At 37.9% G+C, this 22964-nt stretch overlaps 1 protein-coding gene across 8 annotated transcripts in view; it reads left to right on the forward strand.

Moving 5' to 3' along the window:
• Positions 1 to 22964, forward strand: part of ZNF536 (zinc finger protein 536) — a 521459-nt gene extending 498495 nt beyond the window's left edge. For all 8 annotated transcript variants that reach the window (XM_039503707.1, XM_039503708.1, XM_039503709.1 and 5 more), the window contains one exon: positions 19133 to 22964. In XM_039503707.1, the coding sequence (XP_039359641.1) occupies positions 19133 to 19368 (236 nt within the window). In that variant the 3' untranslated portion in view covers positions 19369 to 22964. The remainder of the gene's footprint in view (positions 1 to 19132) is intronic.

The following is a 22964-nucleotide window of genomic DNA, read 5'->3' on the forward strand; positions in this document are numbered from 1 at the left end:
ATTGGCAGAGCAGCATAGAGAGGCTTCTCTTGCCATTTCCTGCGCTGTATCTGTTTTGTGGGGAAAAAAGAGAAGACCTCAGTCTTCAGGCCTATCAGTCTAGCAATTCCTATGAGCTAGCAATTCCAAATGGAAAAACAAACAAACAAACCAACAACAGTAGTATGAAAAGAAAAGATATGGTGCTAGGCTTCACATGGCAAGGTTCTGGGCAAAATGTTATGGCTCTGTTGTGAATCTTTGTAAACAAAGGTTAGACTTGATTCAGCAAGGAACTTAAGCACATGTAATTTTAAGCACACATGTAGTCCCATTGAAGTCAGTAAGATTACTCATATCCTTTAGGTTACAAAAGTACTGAAGTACCTTGCTGGATTGTGGCCCTAATGCTTAATCTTTAATAGTAGTGGCTCCACTGTGACACTCTTTGTGAAATGCAGATGAGGAGTAAAAGGTATATTTTTTTCTCAGTGTGTCTCCATAACACTCATGTATGGTAATGGAGCCCATTGGCACATCAAAAATGAACTATACTGTACTGCCCCCTCTAATTCCAACTCTTCGAAGAAAACATGACCAAAGAAAATTATTTTATTTTTGTTTTCCAACATCTGTTTTAAATGGATTTTTACATAGATGGCAAAAGAGTGGGCACATTAAAAAAGTCCAGAGTAAATAGGTCTCTGTATCTGCTAATTCTGAGCAAACCTAAATAACATTATATTAAGGGAATTTGCAGAAAAATACAAAATCTGGACAAAACAAAGCCTGAAAAATTTTGAGGGAAATTTCCATCTAATTGGTAGGAAAATTCTCCCTCTTTGCTAAAATAAAGTGGAGAGCTTCGCCTGCTGATACAGGCATCGCCAATTGGGCATATGGGACTAGTTGTGTGTTTGCATCGGGAAGAAAATAAATTATAAAGTGTTTGCTGAAGCTTTTAGAGTTTATAAACTATGGACCAGACATCCTGGGTGTGTTCAAAATCCAAATCTGATCTGAATTTATCAAATGGTCTTTATGGTTGTAGCTGGATGAACCAAAACTCCATGTCCCAAACACTCCCAAACTTTAGCCATCTGAATCTGAAATTTGTGTCTTGAGCCTTGTGTCTTGAGACTATAGTACACACCCAAATTACCAAAGGATATTGAGTTTTGTCTGGCAACTTTGTAGCTCTGAGGTACTGTTTTGTGAGGTTACATTATCAAAAGGGCATTGGCATGATACATTTTGCATGCAGTATCATTATGGTTGGTTACGACAGGTAAGAGAAATGTAATATTTATTTTTTAATTGTGAGATCAATTTACCATTTTAAATCAAACTGTCATTAGGGATTTATTCTATCAGAGCACAGTCAAAAACCTTCAAATAACTTTCTAAAGGCAGATTCTGCCTTCAGTTTCATGCATACTCCCGCTGAGGCCAATTGGAGTTGCAGAGGAATATCTGAGAGCAGAATTTGACCCTCAGGACCAAATTTCCCAAATGGCCATTCTTTGAGACTGTCTTTTGATTAACAAGCCATTTGCAGTAGACTAGGACCAGAGAGGCAATATATACCACACTGCTCAAATCTGTGGCCAAATATTCTACCGAGACCTAGTTAATAAAAATCAACTTGCTCCAATAGTCACTGAGAAATACCTCAACTGTTAGCAATCAATTGAGACTGAATTTAAAAAAAAATGCAAAAGGACATCAAAGAGGTTCTCATTCCCAGTCTATTGCTCTATTTAAGGGTCCTATAATTCGGTGAGGTTGTGTGCTAAATAATTTGTAAGCCTTCAGAACATGCAGGTTATTGTTTGTGGACAGATGGTGCATCACATTTTATTGCTTATTCCTTCTGTGGTTTCTCATATGTGGGACTGATGTGCATTCTGAAGTCTTTGTTTCCTTGCTAAAGTCTCTAATCTAAAACAGGCAATCAAGCAAACAGACAGTGCTTCAGAAAGCATAATCATAGTTTTAAAGAGAAAAAAATTTCAGCTGCAGTTAAGAAGCAGATGTGTTCCCTGAAAATGCAAAAGGTTATCAGAAGTATTAAAATAGGACAAATACATAAAATTAGGAAGCACCTAAAGGAACAGTTATTTTATTTTAATAATGCAGAGTAGGTGTGTCATTTCCTTGAATACCTGCTTTGTGTTTCACTGGCTTTGGTACTGGTACAACGAAAGCCTTAAGAGACTGGCTTTTGCTTTCACCTTTCCTCTTGAGATTGGCAGTCTTTGTCTTTTACAGGCAAGTAGCAGCCTTGCTGTGATCTTGGAGCCACTGCTGCCCTTAAGAGTTAAATCATGTTGATATACAGGAAGGAAGTGAAATAGACTAACTCTACTCTTTTCTTCCTACGGATTTTTCTTTTTATTCTGAAGATAGAATTACTGTTTGTAAGCATCTGAAAGTCATTAGTGGCTCTGCAGTCTGTCAGGTGCCGACGCAAAAAACTGCTGAAACTGAACGGGTTCCTGTGCAGAGTGCTGGGAATTTGTCATGTGCTGATGAGCAGTTATAATAATATATGAGCAAATCACAAGCATTCTGCAAATTAATCAAATTTTTTTCCTTCTCCCTTGTCTCTGGGAGAGTGGCTTTGCCGGCAGACGTAGGTGAAGCAGTTTTACTCACAGATGGTAGCTCTGGCATCAGATGGAATTTATATAACAGTAATTCTGATTTCCTGCCAAAGTAGCACTGAAAACACCAGGGAGATTGTACAAGACAAGTCATGTGGTTTTGCTGAGGTTGTTGTGGGAAGTTTAAGGGGGGAAATCTCAAAATTTTCCTCTTTGCATTTATTGTTATAGCCTGAAGGGCCAGAAATTGTACGCCATTCTGCCATAGGCGAAATCCAACACATCTTTTTTTATGAATTGTGCTGAAAGAGTGCTTCACAGCTGTTGAAACTGCTGGCAGGGAGAGAACCACATGATTCCTTCTCCTTTCTCTTTCCTTACAAGGATTAAAGGAGGGAAGGTTCAAAAGGTTGTTGCACTACATGTTAAAGTGAGGCAAGGTTTCCCTTTCCAGGAAGCAATGCCATGTTCACTTACTTTATACTCCCTTCGGTATAACAAAATAGAAAAGGGGATTTTATTTCAAATATTGAATTAAATGTAAAGGCAAAGAATTCTCCTCTTAATAACCAGATTTTTTTTGAAAGAGGTTATTCAAGTTGATTAAAATTAGTATTTGTGCATACCTTGATGTTTCCAGTTTGAGACGTAAGAAAACATATATGCACATTTTATTATTTGTATCAATATAGGGTAAATGCGTGAGCATACAGGTATTATGCAGCATGTGTTTGAACTGGAGACAATGGCCTAATTCTGATCTCGCTCACATCAGCATAAACCAGCTAAAGTTGCATCTTTTTTTTTTTTAATCAGTGTGAGAACAGAATCAGGCTCTGTATCTTTTGAATGATCTTATGCTTTCTTAACAATAATCAGTCTTCACTAAACATATTATTTTTATAGCAAATTAACACCTGGAGCATAGCAGGAATGCTGTGTGAACTTAAAAGAAAAAATAAGGGAGAGTAGAATGAGAGAACTTTCAGGGAATGTTTTTAATAAAGAGGTGAATTCTTTCTGCAGTAGAAAAAATGATAAGATGGCGTATCAGCTACATTATGCAACAAAGTAATGCTGCTGTGTTTTTATAATGTAAGGCACTGCCCATTTGTTTTGGTTTACGTGACTGCAGTGAAATAAGTGGATTAGACTGAAACTTTAGCATGCTTCACTGCAGCTGGTTGCAGACATCTGTCATTCCTCAGCCATACATTCTGGATCATGCCAAGAAGAAAAAGCCAAGTCTGACACCTTTCATTTTAGAGATCCTTTATAGAAAAGAGAACCGGGGAGAGAGGAGGGAGGGAAGCGGGCAGGGGGAAAGAGAGCATTTCCTTTGTGACTTAATAAAAAGACACTTTTTCTGTGACATCATCAATAGTACTTTCCAAAGAGAAAGATCCTGAAAAGTTCGTGCTCATTTTATCCTTTTCAATCTTTTAATTTTTACTGTTCAAGCTACTGATTTGTTCAGTATGGATATGATAAAAAATGTAGTGTGTGTGTGTGTGTCTGTGTGTGTAAAATATATATTAAAGATAGATGCATATATATATGCTAAATGTAGATATACATAATATACCTAATGAGATATAAATTATATTGTGTAATCACTCACAAAGGTACTCATATTAATTCAGTGCAACAACAGTGATGGAATGTAATGCCATTGCATTGTTGATAGCGATGTTCTGCAAACTACACACACGTAACCCCATAAATAGATAGTAGTAATGTTTTCAGTAGAATGATAAGTGGGTAGTGAGTTATCCCCAGATAATCTGAAATATTAGCTTTTAGTGTGCTGGATATTTATTTACTTAAGGTGTTCTGTTTTTCCTGAGACTCTTTTCTAACATGTCGCCGTAGATAGAGCATCATCAGTTAAATGAAAGTTGTAATGTGACAAAGTTACATTTACATTACCTAACTTACATAACTAAGCAACAACTAAAATTAAAGAACATGTTCATCCTAAGTGACATCTTGGATGTAGAAAACACTTAGTACATTTTAAGGCCTCTTTTCAGCAAGTACTCCAGAATGTGCTTACCATTAAGCATGTATCTAATCCCATTGTTTAACTGAATACTTAAGTGATTTGGTGAATCTGGGCCTACAGGAGAAATTCCTAATCTTTACCTGGATACACACACAGAACCAGATCCTCACCTGATGTGAATTTGCCTAACTTTGTTGATAGAATGAGTGAGGATCTGGCCCTTTTAAAGTTGTGATTGAGATTTCCCAGAAAATTGGGAATGAGATTTTTGTTTTACTGCCACTCCACCAAATAAAATAAACAAATTCAAGAGAGTGGCAACAGTGATAGAGAAAGCACTACTATATTTATGAATAATTAAGTCCTTTGAATCAGTGGTTACCCATATTAGTTGTTGGTTGTTCTAAACATTTGTAACTTACAAGGAAATGTTGATGAAATAATGATGCAAGATTTAGGACACAAAGTCTTATGTATCTGAATGATCAGGTGTACTGAGGTCAATATGACTACTTACAGGGAAAAAGGTTACTCATATGCTCACATATTCCCAACACCATACCCTCAGGGGATATGAACTGACTTTGTTCAATTGTTTACGAGGTGTAAATAGTGAAAAGGGAGATAATTGTTATGGTGGTCTAAAGGAGGTGGGTGTTCAACTAGCAATAAAACTGAACTAAGAAGAAGAGCTGAATATTAGGGGAAATATAACAGTGATATTTAACATATTAGATTGGAATAATTTCCCAGGGGGAATATCTTCATTGCTTCATATATTAAAACTAGACTGAACATAGGATGTAAGAATATACTGGCAGGAAAACAAGATCACTGATTAGGCCTTTTCCAGTAGTAACTTCTGTAATTCTGTAATCTCTGTTTCTACAGTCCCATATCCCCAAAGTGCAGGGTTTATCCTGGAAACCCTCACTTAAGTGAACATAGTGCTTCTGCTCAAAGCTAAACATCCCTTGAAAGATTAAAAGTTTATTGGGCTACTGAAAGCACTTGAGGGAGCAGGAGGTTGAAATTTCTCATGAAAGAGCTAGCAGGAGACCTTGAGATACTTTGGTCAAGAGTAATAATTGAGAAGTGTATTTCCTCAGAACTGAATACCAGTGATATGATTAGTAGATGAAATTTAAAAGAAGTGGTAGAACAAGTAAAACAATAGATTGGGTTAAACATGAGTTGATTCTGGGTAGGAGTGTATTACCTAAACATGTATCTTGCAAGGTACAGTATTTAGAAGAACTCTGTATCGATCAGTTATTTATACTAAGGAACAAAATGATATCTACCTCTGAGACCACATCTCTCCTTGGCCACACTTCCTTAGCTGCAATCTACCCAGACACTCAAACCGGAGTGATAGAAAGAAAGGGGATGTGTTAGCAGTGTATAATCTATCCTTGACTTTGGAATTCACTCCCACCCTTTTGTCTGAATTAGCCAGAACCTACAGATCTTGGGACAGTGAATTGCCCATCTATTCCTTCTGGCCTTTGGTGAAAGAGAAAATTATTGTGAGAGTGGTGACATGGGGGAGGAATGAAAGTTTATATTTTTTGCCTGCCTACTGTGGGAATTATAAATTTTCACAACAGTTGCCTTTCTAAATTTTTCCAGGCTAGCTTACCACCTAGTACCCTTAATATGAACTCTCTGATATATTTGTGTGTATATAAACCAAAATGAATAAATTTGAAAATCTATTTAAATGTAATTAAATCTACCAAAGCATTGGACAATCAGAATTATGGCTGACATTCCAGGCTCAGCGAATGACATAATTCCCACTAACTTCATTTGGGGTACTCTCGGGCATTTTGCTCTTAACTCTCACTGTTGTGTCAAAAACAAAATGGCGTCCTATTGTGCACAAAAATGTTGCATTACACCAGATATATACAGAATTTGGAAGGCAATTTAAAATACTTAAGCCTTTGTTTTATGAAGTCCCAAGTATTTATTTATGTGTTGTGTTGTGCTGTGTGCAATGTGTCATAAAATGTTCAGTACATATTTGAAAGAAACTGTAGAGAGATGAGAACATACCTGTAGAAAAAATATTTTATACCAAATAATAACTATTCTTTTCCCAAGCTGAATGTACCAGTTTCTTCCACAAGAGATGATTTTGTATCTGTTTCTATTCTTATATCAGACATTCCTGTTTTAAAAATCTTACTCTGTGGAAAAAATTATTTTTTATAGTCAGGTGATCTTTTCAAGGAATATGAAATACAGTCTGCATTTAACCACAGGCAATTTAATCTAGCTATTTCTGGAATTTAGATTACTCCACACAGCATACAAACTCCTCTATCTTAGTGCATCTATTTTCATATAATAAATATTTATATTTTTATTGCCATCAATAGATAACAAGGTAAAAATGGTGAAATTAGAGACGTTTCTTCTCATGTTTGATGACTGATTTGATTAACGATTTGAAAGCATAAATATGAAGGAAAATGATAGAATTTGCTAATTGTTTCTGTTTATTAAGAGTGACTTTACATCAGCGTGAGGGTTAGCTTCTGTCTGACACTGATTTGAAATTAATAGACAGCAGGTTTATAACAAACAAAAGGAAGTACTTTATTGCCAGGGGATGTTGTGAAGGTCAAAATTCTAACTGTGTTCAGAAAAGAATTAGATAAGTTTATGGAGGATAGGTCCATCAGTGGCTATAAACCAAGATGGTCAGGGATGCAACCCCATGTATTAAGCCTCTGACTTCCAGATGCTGGTACGGGACCAAAGTGGAGGGATCACTCAATAATTGCCCTGTTTGTTCATTTCCTCTGAAGCATCTGGCACTGGCCCTTGTGAGAAGACAGGATACTGGGCTAGATGGACCATTGGTCTAACCTAGTATGGCCATTCTTACATTGTTATGATTTACTTCTGGCTGTTTTACGTATGGAGTTGTTTACTTTGTTTTTCTTCTTTTGGTCTCCATGGCCCAACAGTGTCACAACAACTTTTTCTGCATATAAAAGCCAGGGCCAGCATTAGGGGGTAGCCAGGGGTGAAAGTAAAATTGAACTCTTACTGGTACGGGGCTCGACTTCGGCCCCCAGCCCCCAGAAGAGGCAGGGCCGGGGGTCAGCGTCCCCCAGCCAGCCCATCTACACTGCCTGGCCCGTGCCACCCGGGGCTCCAGAGGTGATTTAAAGGGCCCGGGGCTCCGCTTTTAAATTGCTGGCCCCAGGGCAGCTGCTCCTTTTGCCTGTCAGTGGCCTGGGGGGGGGGGCAAAAGGGGCAACGACGTTCAAGAGCTGCCATGGCAGCACTTTAAGCAGGGTCCTTTGCCGCAGCACCACTTTAAAGTCAGCTGTATGGGCCGGTACCAGCAGCCACTTTTTACTGGTACGCCATACCAGCCTGTACCGCCTTACTTTCACCCCTGGGGGTAGCCAGCACGGCAACTGGCTGGGGCCTCGTGTCACAGGGGTCCCACAAAGCTAAGTTGCTCAGCCTTTGGCTTCAGCCCCAGGTGTAGGGCTGGGAGCCCTGGGCTTCAGCCCCACACTGCGAGACTTCAGCTTTCTGCCCTGGGCCCCAGCGAGTCTAACACTGGCCCTGCTTGGCAGGCCCCTGAAACCTGCTCGTGGCCCCTCTTTTATGAAGACCTTTTGTTGAGAATCACTGACCTAAGATACACATTGAATTGTTGCTTTAAATTCCATTTTTGTAACATAACTTGTTTATTTTAATGGTGCAATGAAAGTAATTCAGCATTAACATTAGCACTTTCCTGGCTTCTTTAGGCTTATATTATACCTTTAAAATTATTAAATAGTGAACTGAAATGCTTATTCAGAAGTACTAAAGATCCCAGATAATGAATAGACTTCACCTTCACTTGGATTCTGAGGGAGCCAAGTAGGTACCTGAGAGTATAATTTGGTCCATCGTGTAGATTTTAATGTTACAAATACATTTAAAAACTAATAATGAATTTTGTTTTCTTACTTTGCTTGTTTCCCCTGCTACAACCAACGACATCTTAACCATCTTTAAGAGCCTGGGGCTATACGTTTTTATGCTTTTATTCAAGTGAGTAGGTCCATTACACCATTTTCTTAGCTTCAGCACAAGTGAGGAAGTGACACAGAGGTGCTCTTTGTGCCCTTCCCCAAATCTTGGAGTCACGTGAAACACTTCCCTGTGCAGGGGAGATCCTTCAGTAGTAGCTAACCTGACACTAAGGCTATTCTGCACTCTGTATGCATGCAGATCTATACTACCAGGCTTCGGCTCCAAACCTGGAAAGCATCTTTCCTCAGGAGAGTGCTTAAGCACATCGGTGAGACTTAAGCCTGTGGTTATACACTGTCTGAATCATGTCCTTAGTGTGCCTCCGACCGTCGGTAGTCTCTCTGGCTGTTCTTAAGAATGTTTGCAGAAGCAAGCCCTATAGTAACACAGGAAATTCAGCCTGAGTAGTGTCTGAGATGTCATCAAGCATTGCAGGTAAAGCACAGAAGCCTGAGCTCCCGTCATGACAGGTGAAAACTTTTCCAATCATTTCTAAAATTCATTTGTTTGTACTTCTTTGTCTATACTTGTATTCTGTCAATTGTTTAGAATATCAGACAGTTCTGTTAATTTAAAAAGCTTGTCTGCTCAACATTACATTTAGGGGTTTTAAATTTAATTTCTTTGTTGTAATTTAATAAATGAAAAATCATTTCATGGAATGTTGTTATTTACCCAAAAGAGTTGGGTAAATAATAACATTCCATGAAGTGTTCCAGGGCTTGTGTGTGATTAAATGTATATTCAGAAATTTTGGAAAACTTTTATTGCATATATCAATCTGATTGTAGCAGTTCTAATCTGTCTGGTATTCAGGGAGTTTTATAAATGCATAGTGTGAGACCAATAAAGTGGAATGGTTCAGTCAGAGCCATTATTGTCTATTGGACAAATACATGTATTCAGCTTTTATCCATCCATATTATTATGCACACAATTGGAATGGCTGCTTTAGAGCCATTTTGGTCTATTGGGTAATACAGACCGTATTTAGGATGTTTGCTTTGAATAGTAAAAATCTTTATGAATATTTGTGGGTAAAAAAAATGGAATGCACAAGAGTAGTAGCCAATTTTTAAATGAAAATATTTTTCCCTTTTTAAATTTTTGTTTGTATGTTATACTGCTGTCACCTTAATATGGTAGCAAGCATTTAGTTCTCCTGAGACGCCAAACTGTGAGAGCGATGAAGATGCATTACACAATTACTTCCAAGCTGATGGCCACAGGGATTGCCATTCATTCAGAGTCATTCAGAAAGGGTGTCCTGTCAGGCAGAAAGCATATGGCCACCATCTTGGAATTGTTCCTTCTGATGGCAAATGCTCATGGGTTCATTTAAATCACGATTCTACCTTTGATATGGATTTTCATGGGAAACAAAGATTTAAAAGCAGCTGTTCTTGGTAGAAATGATTTTTAAGTTGGTGGCAAGAAGAACCTAAATTTGGGTTGGTCAGAAGCATGTTCTAAGGTTGTTTCCTTGATGTGTTTTCTTGGCCTCTGGTCAAATATGCTTCTGAACATTAAAAACCTTTCTCTATATGCCTCTACTGGTGCTTGCTACCTCCCGCTTGAAATTCTAACTGTACCTAAATGGGAATCAATAGGTTCCTTTATTTGCTCCTAGCAACTGTAGAGCACATTTCCAGTTGGAAATCCAACTGTATCAAGAGCAAACAGAGCAAATTATGGTCCAGTCCATTTCAACAATTCCCCTTTGACATCTATCCATGGGTACTCCATTAGCAGAGTATCCAAGTGTCCCACACTTTTTAATAGATATCCTCACAACACTACTGTGAGGTAGGGCAGTGCTGTTATTCCCATTTCACAAATAGGGAACTGAGGCACAGAGAGACTAAGTGACTTGGTCAAGGTCACTCAGAAAATCTGTGGCAGAGCAAGGAATTGAACACAGGTCTCTGGAGCCTTAGTATCCTAATAACTGGACCATCCTCCTCCTTCTCCTAGAGGAAAATTAAAGTAGACTTTATAAATACAAAAAGAGCATGACATGTCTTCCATTGTCATGACTCAAAAACCTTAAAGTGACCTAATAAAGTGGTCATCTGCAAGAGGTGATGGGACTTATTGTCAAGTTTCACCAAAAAGCATGTACTTACAGTAAGGAAGAAACTTGAAATTAACTTATCATAACACATGGTAATACTGTTACAATGTTTCAGAACCATCGGCCACCTAATGAGAAACAGTCAGAGCATTCTGTCATATGAACATTGTCATTTTTGCATTTTAAGGGAACAAATGTCATATCTAGTAAACATTTTTCTCAGGATTTAATTATAATTTATAGCACATTGCACAGCATTTGTTTTCCATTCATCATTATATTCCTCTTCATCCTTTTCTCTACGTTTATAAGTAAAATTGTGTGTACACAGTTGTCTCTCTTTCCCTGTGTGTATATATGTACACACATGCAATATAATAAAAAGTAGTGTAGTGGGGACAACAGACGGCTTGTGTGTATGATGTATTATTGGCATTTTTCTTTCAAATTACTGATTTCTTGTTGCTTTGGGAGAAAGCCATGATTTTGCTGCTATTAGTACTCTCTTAACAATCTGGAATAAATTCCTGATCTTATCCATGTGACTAATCCAATGCCCATTTTAACATTTTAATGCAAACCCTTACATATGTGCCTGTAATACCACAAAATAAGATGTTTCTTTGTGGAAAATTTTCTAGAATTTGGATGCCAATCAAATATTTTTAGGAGTGGAGAATAAATGCAGCTTCACCATGTAAATTATTTTTTTTCAATGAAAAAACTTCAGCATTCATCTCTTTTTCTCTCACTCTCCTGTTTGTGTGAATCTTAAATAATAGATCCATATTGAAGTTGGTAAATTAGCAACTATCAGCAGTGTACAGAGTACAGTCAGTAACCTGATTATACTGATATTGAGGTTTTTACATGTGACAGTGGCACTGTTTGATTTTTAAAGATATACCAATGCAAAATGGGTTTGGCAAATAACCCACTGACAAGCCCTCAGTTCCAGCTGTAGACATTGTTGCCCCTATATGGTCATAAAAACCTACTTTGAGATCTGTGCCTTTCTCAAAACCTACATTTTCAAATTCCATTCCGTTGATGCACCATGTTGGGCTGCATCAGTCATGCCATGTTATGAAACCTAACACGATGTGACTGATGCAGGCTGACATGACATGTCACAAAGCAACATATCAGATCATAAATTTGAAACAAAACAAAACAAACATTTTTTTTCTCAAAGTCTAAATTAACAAAGCAACATATTTGTTTAAAAGGCAGAAGAAAGTAAAGGGTTGGATTTTTTTCTTTATATTTGCTAGTTCTTTTTCAAGACTAGAATGTTCATCCTCTCCAAGCTCTGTATTCTTCCCAGGGCAGATACACAAAAACCTGGGACAGCCCAAGCCTGAGTCCTACGCCCAAAACCTTAAGGTATTTAGATGCCTAACTCTCATTGAAATCAATTTCAATGGGGGTTAGACACCTAAATACCTTGGAGGATCTTGGCCTTAGTGCTTTCTCCACTTCTAGGCTTGGACCTACAAGGTTCTGAGTGCTGTCAACTCCCATTGGCCTAAGTGGGTGCTGAGGGTACTCGTCATCTCTCAGGGGCACTCTGCATCTTCCACAACTGCTTCCAGACACCATTACTCCAATTATAGTCGATCCTTCCTGTTTTTCTTTTGTAGCTCCATCGCTTTACAATCTCTGCTCTCAGTCCACAGGGTTGAAAGGTCTTCAAACACTGAAGTGCAAGCAATGCAGTGTGCTACTCTACCACCAGGTTGTTTGAGTTGTAAGCAATATAGTGTCCTCCCACTCCTCCTTCATATCTGAGAAGGATGCTCCATAATTTGCTCTCCATGCTGGCCTGCTTCTAACCTGATTCTCCCACACTGCAACACAATGCATTACACATTATCTTCTGAAAACATCAGGCAGGGTTCTTTTTCTTAAAGGGCTTTCAAATAATTTTATTGGAAGATATATAGAAGGTAGAATACATATGACCTATAACTTGCAAAGAAAGAACCCACCAACCACCACTAGATAAAACATTATAAATTTATTGCCAACTTATCTAGGAAGGGTTATTTTAAGAACCTGCTGCCCACAACAAGTTTTGAGCCGTAATTAATGGATGGGTTACCCAAGAGAAATGGGCATTTTCCTTTGTCCCTTAGTTACAAGCAAATTGCAGATATTGTTATCTTTGCAAGTAAGAATAATCTCTGGTTTTTGTACTACTTCTGCTGTAAACAATGTTCCTCTTGCTTTCCTTTGACCCTCACTCTGTATACATATTTATATATTATTCATACTGGATTAAAAATGAATGTGCTCTTTACCACAGTTGTACTGTATTGTGACAATACAAATTAACTTATTGTGTACTTACTTTTCATATGGCAGTGATGTGAAATTTTGATGGCCTCAAAAAGTAAGCAATAGAAAAAAAGACGTTGAACAGAATCCATTTAGGTGCATTTTATATGGTCTTATTTGTTAAATTTTGTTGAATTAATAAATTATGTTCCCCATATACAGTTGCACAGTTTTGAACCTTTTGTGATACTGAATGGAATGAGGTTTTTACAAATATTAAGGGCTGTTATACTCCATGCTTTGTGAATTCTTTGTTTAAATATTACTTTAATGGATCAGTGTATGAATTGGTATTACTGTTTTTAATGATCAGTATTTATGGTCAAGCTAATACCCCAAAGAACTGATAAATGACATCACATTTTGTAGGCAGGGCTAGTGTGTTGTTTGTTATTAATGTTGCCTATACTTCCTATTATAAGACCCTGTTTGCAGTTGCTTATAACTTGCCAAACCTTTAACCATTTGAGCTGAATTCCTCCATTCTGGGTGTCTGCTTCAGGTGGAATATTTTGGAAAATTTCAACCAAACCAGTTCAGCCATTTCTGAGAGCAAGGCTAAGGAAAATACATTGTTTTGCCACTGTTACAAAAAAAAATGGTGGCCTTGTTTTGAAAAGCTCTGGGACCCCTCTTGCTTTGGAGCAGGGATTTGAAATTTGGCAGTGGGTGGCCTTTGTGTCAGGGACATGCCTTTTGCTGTCCTGTGCAAATCTGCCCTAATTTGACAAAAAAATCATGATTTGCACATGCTCAGCAGAGACGTCTTAGATTTCAGCAGTTAAGTTCTGCAAAAGATTCCGGCCACACTGGGCATGTTCCCACCCAGAATGGAACCAAAGTCAGATCTGTGGTGGGGTTAGAGGGGGAAGTAGACTGGAACAAGGAGCCTGTGGGACAGAAGGGACAGAAACCAGGACTGGAAGCTGGTGGAGACAACTGGGAGTTGAATTGGAGGGAGACTGGGACTATCTGGGCAAGGAGAGTGGGACTGGGATCCAGGGGGGATTGTGACTAGTTAGGCAAGGAGATTGAGATTAGGATCTGAAAAAGATGGACTGCAACTGGTTGGGCAAGGATACTGGGCCAGAGAATGAAATGGCGTGGGGGACTGAGCCAATGTGAGGGGACTAAAATTGGATGAGGAGCCAGCGGGGGATACTATCACTAGCTTGGCAAGGAGACTGGGATTGAGAACCAGTGGGATGAGAAGTAAAGAGGTGAAGGGGAGATAGATTTGATAAAGACTGAGATTCAGGGAGAACTGAGCCTGGGACTGGGAGTAGGGGAAACTGGGACAGGGAGGGTGAGTCAGGAGGGGTGAGACTAGATTTGCTGGCTGAGGAGACTGGGATGAGAAGCCTGCTGTGTGGAGACTGGGACTGGCTAGTTGAAGAAATAGAGCTGTGATGAGGAACGAGAAGTGGGGAAGAGAGGACTAGGACGAGGGGCAGAGCAGAAGGGGTCATGAAAAAGGGAAATGAGCAGAAGAATCCCACTAGATCCACTCCATTTCAGAGCCTGAACTGGAAAATAAGATTCCTGAGTCTCCCCATTCCTCTGAGGTCAACAAAATCTAAGAAACCAGCTGTCCCTCTCTAAATGCTGGTCCACATAGAGGATGTCAACCTACTACTCCTGTCAGTTATTCTGTTAGCTCAAGTGGCAGAGGTCTGTACGGTGAATGTAAAGGCCCCAACTCCGTTGGTGTTGGTTCATGATGCTACATGAAAGAATTTCTGGTTTTTGTTTTCATTTTGCTTGTTAAAATAAAGGGACTTATTAGGGTTGCAAAGTCAAACACTAAAAAGTTATGAAATGCCAGAATTAAGGTTGCTTTTACATATGCATTATGATAGTCTTTAATCACATGATCACATACAAATTTTTCCACAAGACCCCTGCCTCATTCAATGCACAGGATGGAGCTGCTTTGGGTATGAATCAGCGTTGAATAAGAGGCTGTTGTTTGTAGGACTCCGGCCTCATTTGTTGCAGAAGTTGGAAGGTATATAGTGAATGCAAAAGATTCACAAAGGATTGCAGGAGGAGACGGGGTGGTCTTATGGTTAAGGCAGTTGATTGCTGCCTTGGAGGAACTAGATTCTATCCCAGCCTGTGCCACAGAGCTCCTGTGTCATTCTAGGCAAGTCGCTTAAACCAGTTTTCTCACCAAGTTGTTGCTAATTGGGTGCCTGACGTGAGACATTGGGGTCTGGTTTGCAGAAGTGCTGCACACGCATCGCCACAACTGAAGTCAAAGGAAGCTGTACTCTGAACATGTGAAGCGCTATATAATGCTAAGCTCTCTGAAAAGTCAGGTCTTAGGTGTCTCAAATTGGACACCCAAAATTAGTTGATACTTTGGACCTTAATCTCTTTGAGCCTCAATTCCCCATCTGTAAAATGAGAATACGACCTCCCCCTCAACTCACAGGGGTGTTGTGATTCATTCATATCTGTGATACACTCAGATACTGTAGTGATAAGCACCACAGAAAAGCCCATGAGAAAACGAATAATTCAGTCTCCAGAGCAGGGATTGAAAAGTGTTCCATGAATGAGGCCTATGGCTGGACATTGAGCAGTGAAGATAAAACGAAATATTGAATAGCTGCTCGTTAAGTGAGCACCATCCCTTCTGTGCACTGAATGAGGCAGAGTTCCTGTGGAAAAAATAGACTGTGATCATGTGTTGTAATGCAGCCACACAAGGGGGCTGAATTAAGGTTGCAAAGGCAACATTGATTCTGGCATTTCCCAACTTTTTGGCTGCTTGACTTTGCAACCTTAATAATGTTCATTGAACATAGGGCTTTTTGTGTGTGTTTGTAATGTACAAACTGAAGCTTGCAGAAATATAATTTGGTATCTGTTTGCAGATAATTTAAATCAATTAAAATGTAATGGATGGATGAATAAAAGTATGTTAGGGGAAAGAAAGGTAACTTTCCCTTAACAGGAGGTAAAGAAACCGGTAACACTGTTCTACATTGGTCTGATCCAAAGCTCACTGAAGACAATTTAAAGACTCTTGTTGACTTTGATAGGTTTTGGATGAGGTCCCCATTATGACAGTATTACTCTATGCAATTTTAAGTGTTCTTACATGGAACCTTTGCAGACACTAGACTGTTTATAGCAAATTAGCTTTAATAATATATAGAGACTTCATTATACTGATGTTTTCACTTGTATTTACTGCTACTATATATCCTAAAATATAAATTCACTACAACGCAGTAACAGCTAATTTATTCACTATAGGAAGAATTTGTTTTACATGCACTTTGTGACAAACATTTTGTCAGTGTATAAATTCCAGTGGTCCTTTTAATCAGATAGGATGACCTCATTTCCATAAAGGAATCTGACAACAGGCACATAGTGTAGTCTTATGGTGATATCAAGGAACTTGGTGTCAGGAGATATGCATTTGATTCTTGACTGCAAAGACTTCCCATGTGACCTTGGGCAAGTCACTTAATCTCTCTGTAAATTAGTTTCCTCATCTGTAACAGAGAGTAATAATATGTACCCACCTCTCTATATGCTTTGAGATCCTGAGATGAAAGGTACTCTGTGTGTGTGTGTGTGTGTGTGTGTATAGATATATATATATATAGATATATATATAATATCAATCAATCAACATATTACTTATTATCAGCAAATAAAGGTCCCAGGATTTTCAGTACAGGTTCTGCCCTCAGTTTAAAATACATGTACTGTGATCCTCAGCATAAACCACCAGATGAACAAACAAAGGAATTTTTAAAATCAAAACTACAAACACCCTTGCCAGGATAAAATAGACCAAACTCATACCTTATCACTGAGGTCTCTTTCCAAGGTGTGATGTTTCCTTCTATGAACTGAAGGGATAATTGTGAAATTGAATGATTTTATTGGACCTTTCTTCTGAGTTTTGCAACCTAGCTTAGAATTTCCAAAACAATGCAAATAATAATTTCAGTGAATCTCCGTCTTTAAACCCATTCAGTTTTGCACCCATTTTCTGTGCACAAAAGTGGATTGTGGAAGAATATAACTGATACTTTCAAACATGTTGTGAGTGCAGTTATGGACATATAGTCCATTGGATTTAAGGGACTGATCTTGAAATGCATTGAATAGGTCTAGTAATCTCTTCCTTGACCTCTGTTTGTAGTCCTCCTGCTGAAATTCCTCTCTAAAATTCCTGACTCATTCCTATTTCTATAACCACTATTCCTAATTTTATTCATTATGTTCCCTATTACTTTTTCCAAGATGAAATTTTCCTTGGAAATTTGCCCTTGCTAAGACTAATGATTTCGGGGTTTCATCTCTTTTCCCTGAGTACCTTGTCTGGAAGATTTCCCTTCATCTCCCTGTCTGAGGAGCAGAAGAACTTTGAGTGCTTCAAGCCTGAGACTTAGGTAGAAACCAACTTACTGTGTCCTGTGGATCCATTTAGGCAAATGTAAATATTTTGTATTCTGGAGCAGGACACTGTCCTAACATAACTGACATCAATTTATTGATGATGGGCAGGCATCTCCTCCATACACAAATGCCGTATCCCTGCTTGAGGAAACACGCCCATAGGTCTGTGTTCTGGGTACAACACTTCCCTCCTCCCAAGGAGCAGCTAGAATCTTGTGTGTGGACTCAGTCTTCAGGTGCTAATTCCCACTTTTTCCATTAAAAATAGTGGGTTGGTTTAGGGGCCCAAGCACTCTAGTTCAGCTGATGACATCTCTTACATGGAGTGAGTTTTCCTGACAACACACCATCCAGAACACCACCAGTGTAATCCTGGCGTCACTTCAGACCTCTTTCTCTAATGGGAATAACGTCTGACCAGGCTACCCATCTTCCACTTACTTATGTAAAACTAACTTGATAACACGTAAATGATGATTGGCTACAGCTCACCTGCCTGTGACATTTCTCGAGCTAGCCACTCTTGGCCCCTTCCCACCCTGCGTGCACTGCAGTGCTTTCACACCTACAGTACTTTACTACTATTCCTTCTGCTTCATGGGTAGTATGTAGTATAGAAACAGGAGAGGGAGGAAAGTGCTCTTCTAATGTGGATATTGGATATTGTTTTTCACTTGTCCTGGATTTATGTAGATGGTCTGGCACATTTATTTATTCATTTATTTGAGCAAATTAAAGCAAGCTAAGCGCATTTGACCTCAGATGGTCCTGGTTTAAGTTAATTTGAGAGACAAAGCTCATAAAGTTCCAGTAAAGCACATCAACAACTTCCCAGCATAGGTTGAAATGTGATTGCTGAAACATAACCTCCAATACCAGATACAGCACCAAGATTCAAAGTCACAATATTATGAAAAATAATGTAAAGCACATTGCAAGACTGCCTAAAAAGAGCTGTGTTTCATTCATGCCTGTTTTTCAGTCACTATTTCATACACATCAGGTTCTGTGCAGTAACTTTCCTTTTCTAATCTAGAGTGGATATTTTATTTTTAAATTAGCTATAGTTTTGAGCCTCCATCCAGCAAACACTCATGCAGCTGCATCACGTTACTCACATGAGTAGTCCCACTGCAGTGAAGTTACACACATGTGTAAGTATTTGCAGCATTATTGCTATCCATTCAGAAAATCATGAAACAACACAACAACTCCATGTGCATCAAATGAAACATACAATGTTATCCTCAGAAACCCACCCAAAGACAAAGTATGTTTATTAGAGTTGGGTCTGCACATTGTCATTCGTGCATTGCTCTAGATAATCAACAAATATAAAAAAACCTATTATATGGTTAACTTTATTTGCAAGTGTTCAGACTGGATCACAGAGTGAATGCTTAACAATTATGTTAACTAAGGGAGGGGGGGATGGCTTAGTTTTCTTTAATGTCCCAGAAAAAGAGTTTTTAACAATACAGTTTGTATGAATAGAACTCAACAAAAGCACTATGAATTTCTTATTGTTGCTCAATGCATGCAGCACTTCCTTATAGCAGCATTTCTTTGTTACACTTTGCAAAGAACTGGCTTGCAGTGAAAATGTAAATATGAGAAAAACTAACCAGACTTTTGTCTGTCATGCAGGTCACAGGCCTTTCCAGTGCAGATACTGCCCATACAGTGCCTCTCAGAAGGGAAATCTGAAGACCCATGTTCTTTGTGTCCATCGCATGCCTTTTGACAACAGCCAGTATCCAGATCGCAGGTTCAAGCGCTCCAGAGTTGACTCCGAGGCTTCTGGGAATTTAGAGGAACCTGCAGCTGTCAAACCTGGGAGCTCAGCAGAGCTAACAGAGGAGGGCAGCCAGGCCCAAGAGTAATGCAGCTGAACAAATCAATCTGTATATTGCAATATTATTTTACACAGTTCTTAGGTGTGCATTTGGGTAAGAGTTTGATAACTGCATTCCAAGGAAAAGAATTGTGTACAAATTCCCAGTGGTGTACAGGATGTTTAAAACATTTAAATATATATATATATATATATATATCTCTACACGTATATATTACAAAAAGAAAAAAAATAATTCCCAGCCCTTGAAAATGGCTGCTAAACTGTTACCTGGCAACAAGTACTTCCAAACAATGTAGGTGGGATAATAAAGTGATTTTAAAATGTTAGGAGGTCATTAGTTATTTAAAAAGCAGAGCGATTTCAAACTTCAAAGTGGTCTTTGTCCAAAAATAATGCTCTTAACAGAAAAACGATACCGTCTAAATGATTTAGTGTTGCCTTGAAGATTGAGGGGCTGTGTTTTCATTGTTGAAAACACCTTTATAATATGACACCAGCTGCTGTCATTTGCTTAGCATAGTAATGAGATGTGTTGGTAGACTGCCATGGTGCCAGTCTGACTGGAGCTGTCATTGCAGAGAAAATCAATTCAAGTGGTGTTGCAACTGCACTATAGGAGAAATCTTAGACGGCCCATAAGCTGGGGTCAGTACTGACCTATATTGGAAAGGATTGTGATATATTACATTTTCAGTTTGTTTTTTTATATATACAGCCAAATGAATCAATGGTTAGAAAGAATCTGAAGGCCAATGTGTGATTGCAGATTGGTTGTGTAATTCCATTTTTTTTTAGATCAACTTTCAGTATTGAGGGAAATTCTTTTATTCTTTTCTTTCTTGTTGATGAAGAAGTAGGTTGTTGTAAAAGTAGAAGTACAATATATAAAAAAAAACATTGTTTAGTGAAACTAGTCAACCTTATCTGTAGAAGGTGCTGGTGAGAAACAGAATATTATTAACTAGCGGGTTGGTTTCTTTTTCTTTCTTTTTTTTTCTTTCTTTTTTTACTTGAATGAAGGATTCCCCAGTCATGGTTAGTTTTCATTTGTTAGGTTTTATAAGTGTTACAGACATAGTGCAGGAGTTTCTTCTGGAGCAAGCTCTTATAAAGTAGCTTGACCTAAAATATGAATCCAAACATCCTGCTCTTTGTCTCTAATGAAGAAAAGTGTTTTTGCTAATATTTCTTTGTTTTTGTAAAACAAATGTGTTCTATATTTTTGCAGATTTTAGCTTTTCTACTGATTGGATCCTCCAAATTTATTAAGTTCTTTGCCATATAGGAAGCTTTTGAGAGACTACAATGAAACACCACAATAAAAACAAAAAGTAAGAATAATAGGTAATGGTTTATTCTTAAATCTGCTTGAATGGCATACAATTTTAGCCTTTTAATGTACTTCCTTTGATAGAAGCAAAATCGGTGCTGTTTATCTGTTTATTATGATAGCAGAGAAGTATAAACTTCTTCTAAAACAAAATAATCCAGACTTTAAAAAAAAAAGTCAATATTTCTTTGCAGGCTGGGAGCACAGAGTAAAACCCCAGGGCCTTAAAACTTCAGCTCTGCCTAAAGCAGTTTACAAAAAATACTAAACTGCAATCAATGTAAATAAAATTCTTAGCGCTACCCTGAGACTGGAAAAAAAATCTCAGGCTAATAAGGAATACGGTTTGCATATGCTGTCGGAAAGGATGTCATCCAACTGAAGTTTCAGTTTGAATGAGGTCACTGTGTAACTTGGACCCATCTGGCACAGAGCAAGCTGCTTTTCTTGTTTTTCTAGAATAGTTCTCACTGCCTTACTTAAATCGAGTTGATAAACTTAATGCAACTGTTTCTATGATCCTAGATAAAGGATTGAAATGTTATTGAAAACTTTCTGACTGTAGTAAGCTTTAGGATTTTAACTGCACTACTGTGTTTGGTGACTGTGTCAGTCGCTTGCTTTTGTGTGTTTGCGCCGCCTTCAATATCTTAGCAAAAAAAAAACATCAAAACAAAACAAAAAAAAAGAAAAAACAAAAAAAGCCCACATTCCATTTCTTGCACTTTTTGAGCTCTTTCAGTATTCTTTTGTGTCTTCTGAGCATTTTCAGATACGACAGGCAATAATTCTGTTTGTGACACTGGAAACATCTCCCGTTCTTTGTGATGTGTGTGTTGATTCCATTTGGTCCGGTGCTACTGTCCCTATTTTCCCCTCTGACATAGACCTTTTTTCCAGAACATTTGTAACTTGTAATACAAACAAGTGACAGCAGCAGTGATGCATTGTCAGTTTCTGAATATCATCATGCTTCTCATATCTAAACATGTCAAGTTTTTTCTCTGTAACTTCTGTAGTCTGTGATACTGGTCATAATACTGTCTACATTCCTACACAAAGAAAAATTTCTATCTTGGAGGAAATCTGAGAATAATAGAGTAGAGGATTTTGTTGCTATGCTTGTAACAATTAGAAAACTTTGTATTTAAAGTTTATTCTTGGTCATTATTTATTATTATAATACATCAGTTGACAGAACTTTATTCTGGTATAGAAGTATTAAAAGTTGTTTTTTCAGCAATGACTGTTTTCTTTCTGCTGTTAGAATAAAAATTGTCTTTGAAGCAGTACAGTTTTATCCAGTGTTTTACGCAATAAAACCTCTACCTCTGAAAAAAGTTTTCCTACTTGCATATGTTTATTAGGAACACTTAAAACATTACTTTCTGCAGATTTGTCAGATATTAAAAAATAATGTCAGTAAATTCACTGTTGTTAGGCAGTTACTGGAGTGTACTATGCTGGGTGTGTGTGCTCAGTCCACTTATTAATCAGAACAAATATATAAACAGTATATAGATATAGATATATTATATATTGTGACTAATTGAAAGACTGTGGAAATCTGTTTTAGCATGTAGTAATAATTGTTTTATATAATACTAATTATGTACTACAGAAAAAAAGCCTTGGGGTCTATCAAGCATTGATTTTAAAGTGTTTAAAGTGTGTATCATATACTGTAATGTATATAGTCATGTTTCATGTTAAAACACATTTGTTTGTATAGATCATATACTTGGCTTTAGAAAATTGTGAGGTTTATTGTAATGGTGCATGTAAAGAAAATTGCCTACATTTTAAAGGAATTTGCAAGTGCAAGAGCCCTCATATTCTACCGGATGCATCATTATTCTTCCTGTATATGTTTTGATTTTCATACTTGGAAGCAACTACATTAAAGGATCTGAAGTTCTTGACTGACACTCATTGAAAAGAGTAACAATAATTAACTCATATCAATAAATGGATTCACCAAAGCAGACTAAATACTTCTAAAGTGCAGAAAGTAGGGGGAGAGGGGAGCCTTGCACAGAAAAACTGAGAAGGAAACAACAATGGGAAATTTTAACAGAATTAGATGAAACCACTCACACTCTGCTAATAATGTCATACTGGTCATACTGCTGAGCTGAGCAGATTCTCCAATCCTTGTGAGTGTGTGACCAGTAGAGCTAATGTACACAATTACCTAGCAGTGTTAAGAACAGAAGACTAGCAATGAGGAAATTCAGAGTTAATCAGTTGTTGAAAGTTACATCTAGGAATTGACTTTTCAGTTTAATGGG

Source organism: Mauremys reevesii, linkage group 16 (assembly GCF_016161935.1).
Source record: "Mauremys reevesii isolate NIE-2019 linkage group 16, ASM1616193v1, whole genome shotgun sequence".
NCBI lineage: Eukaryota > Metazoa > Chordata > Testudines > Geoemydidae > Mauremys > Mauremys reevesii.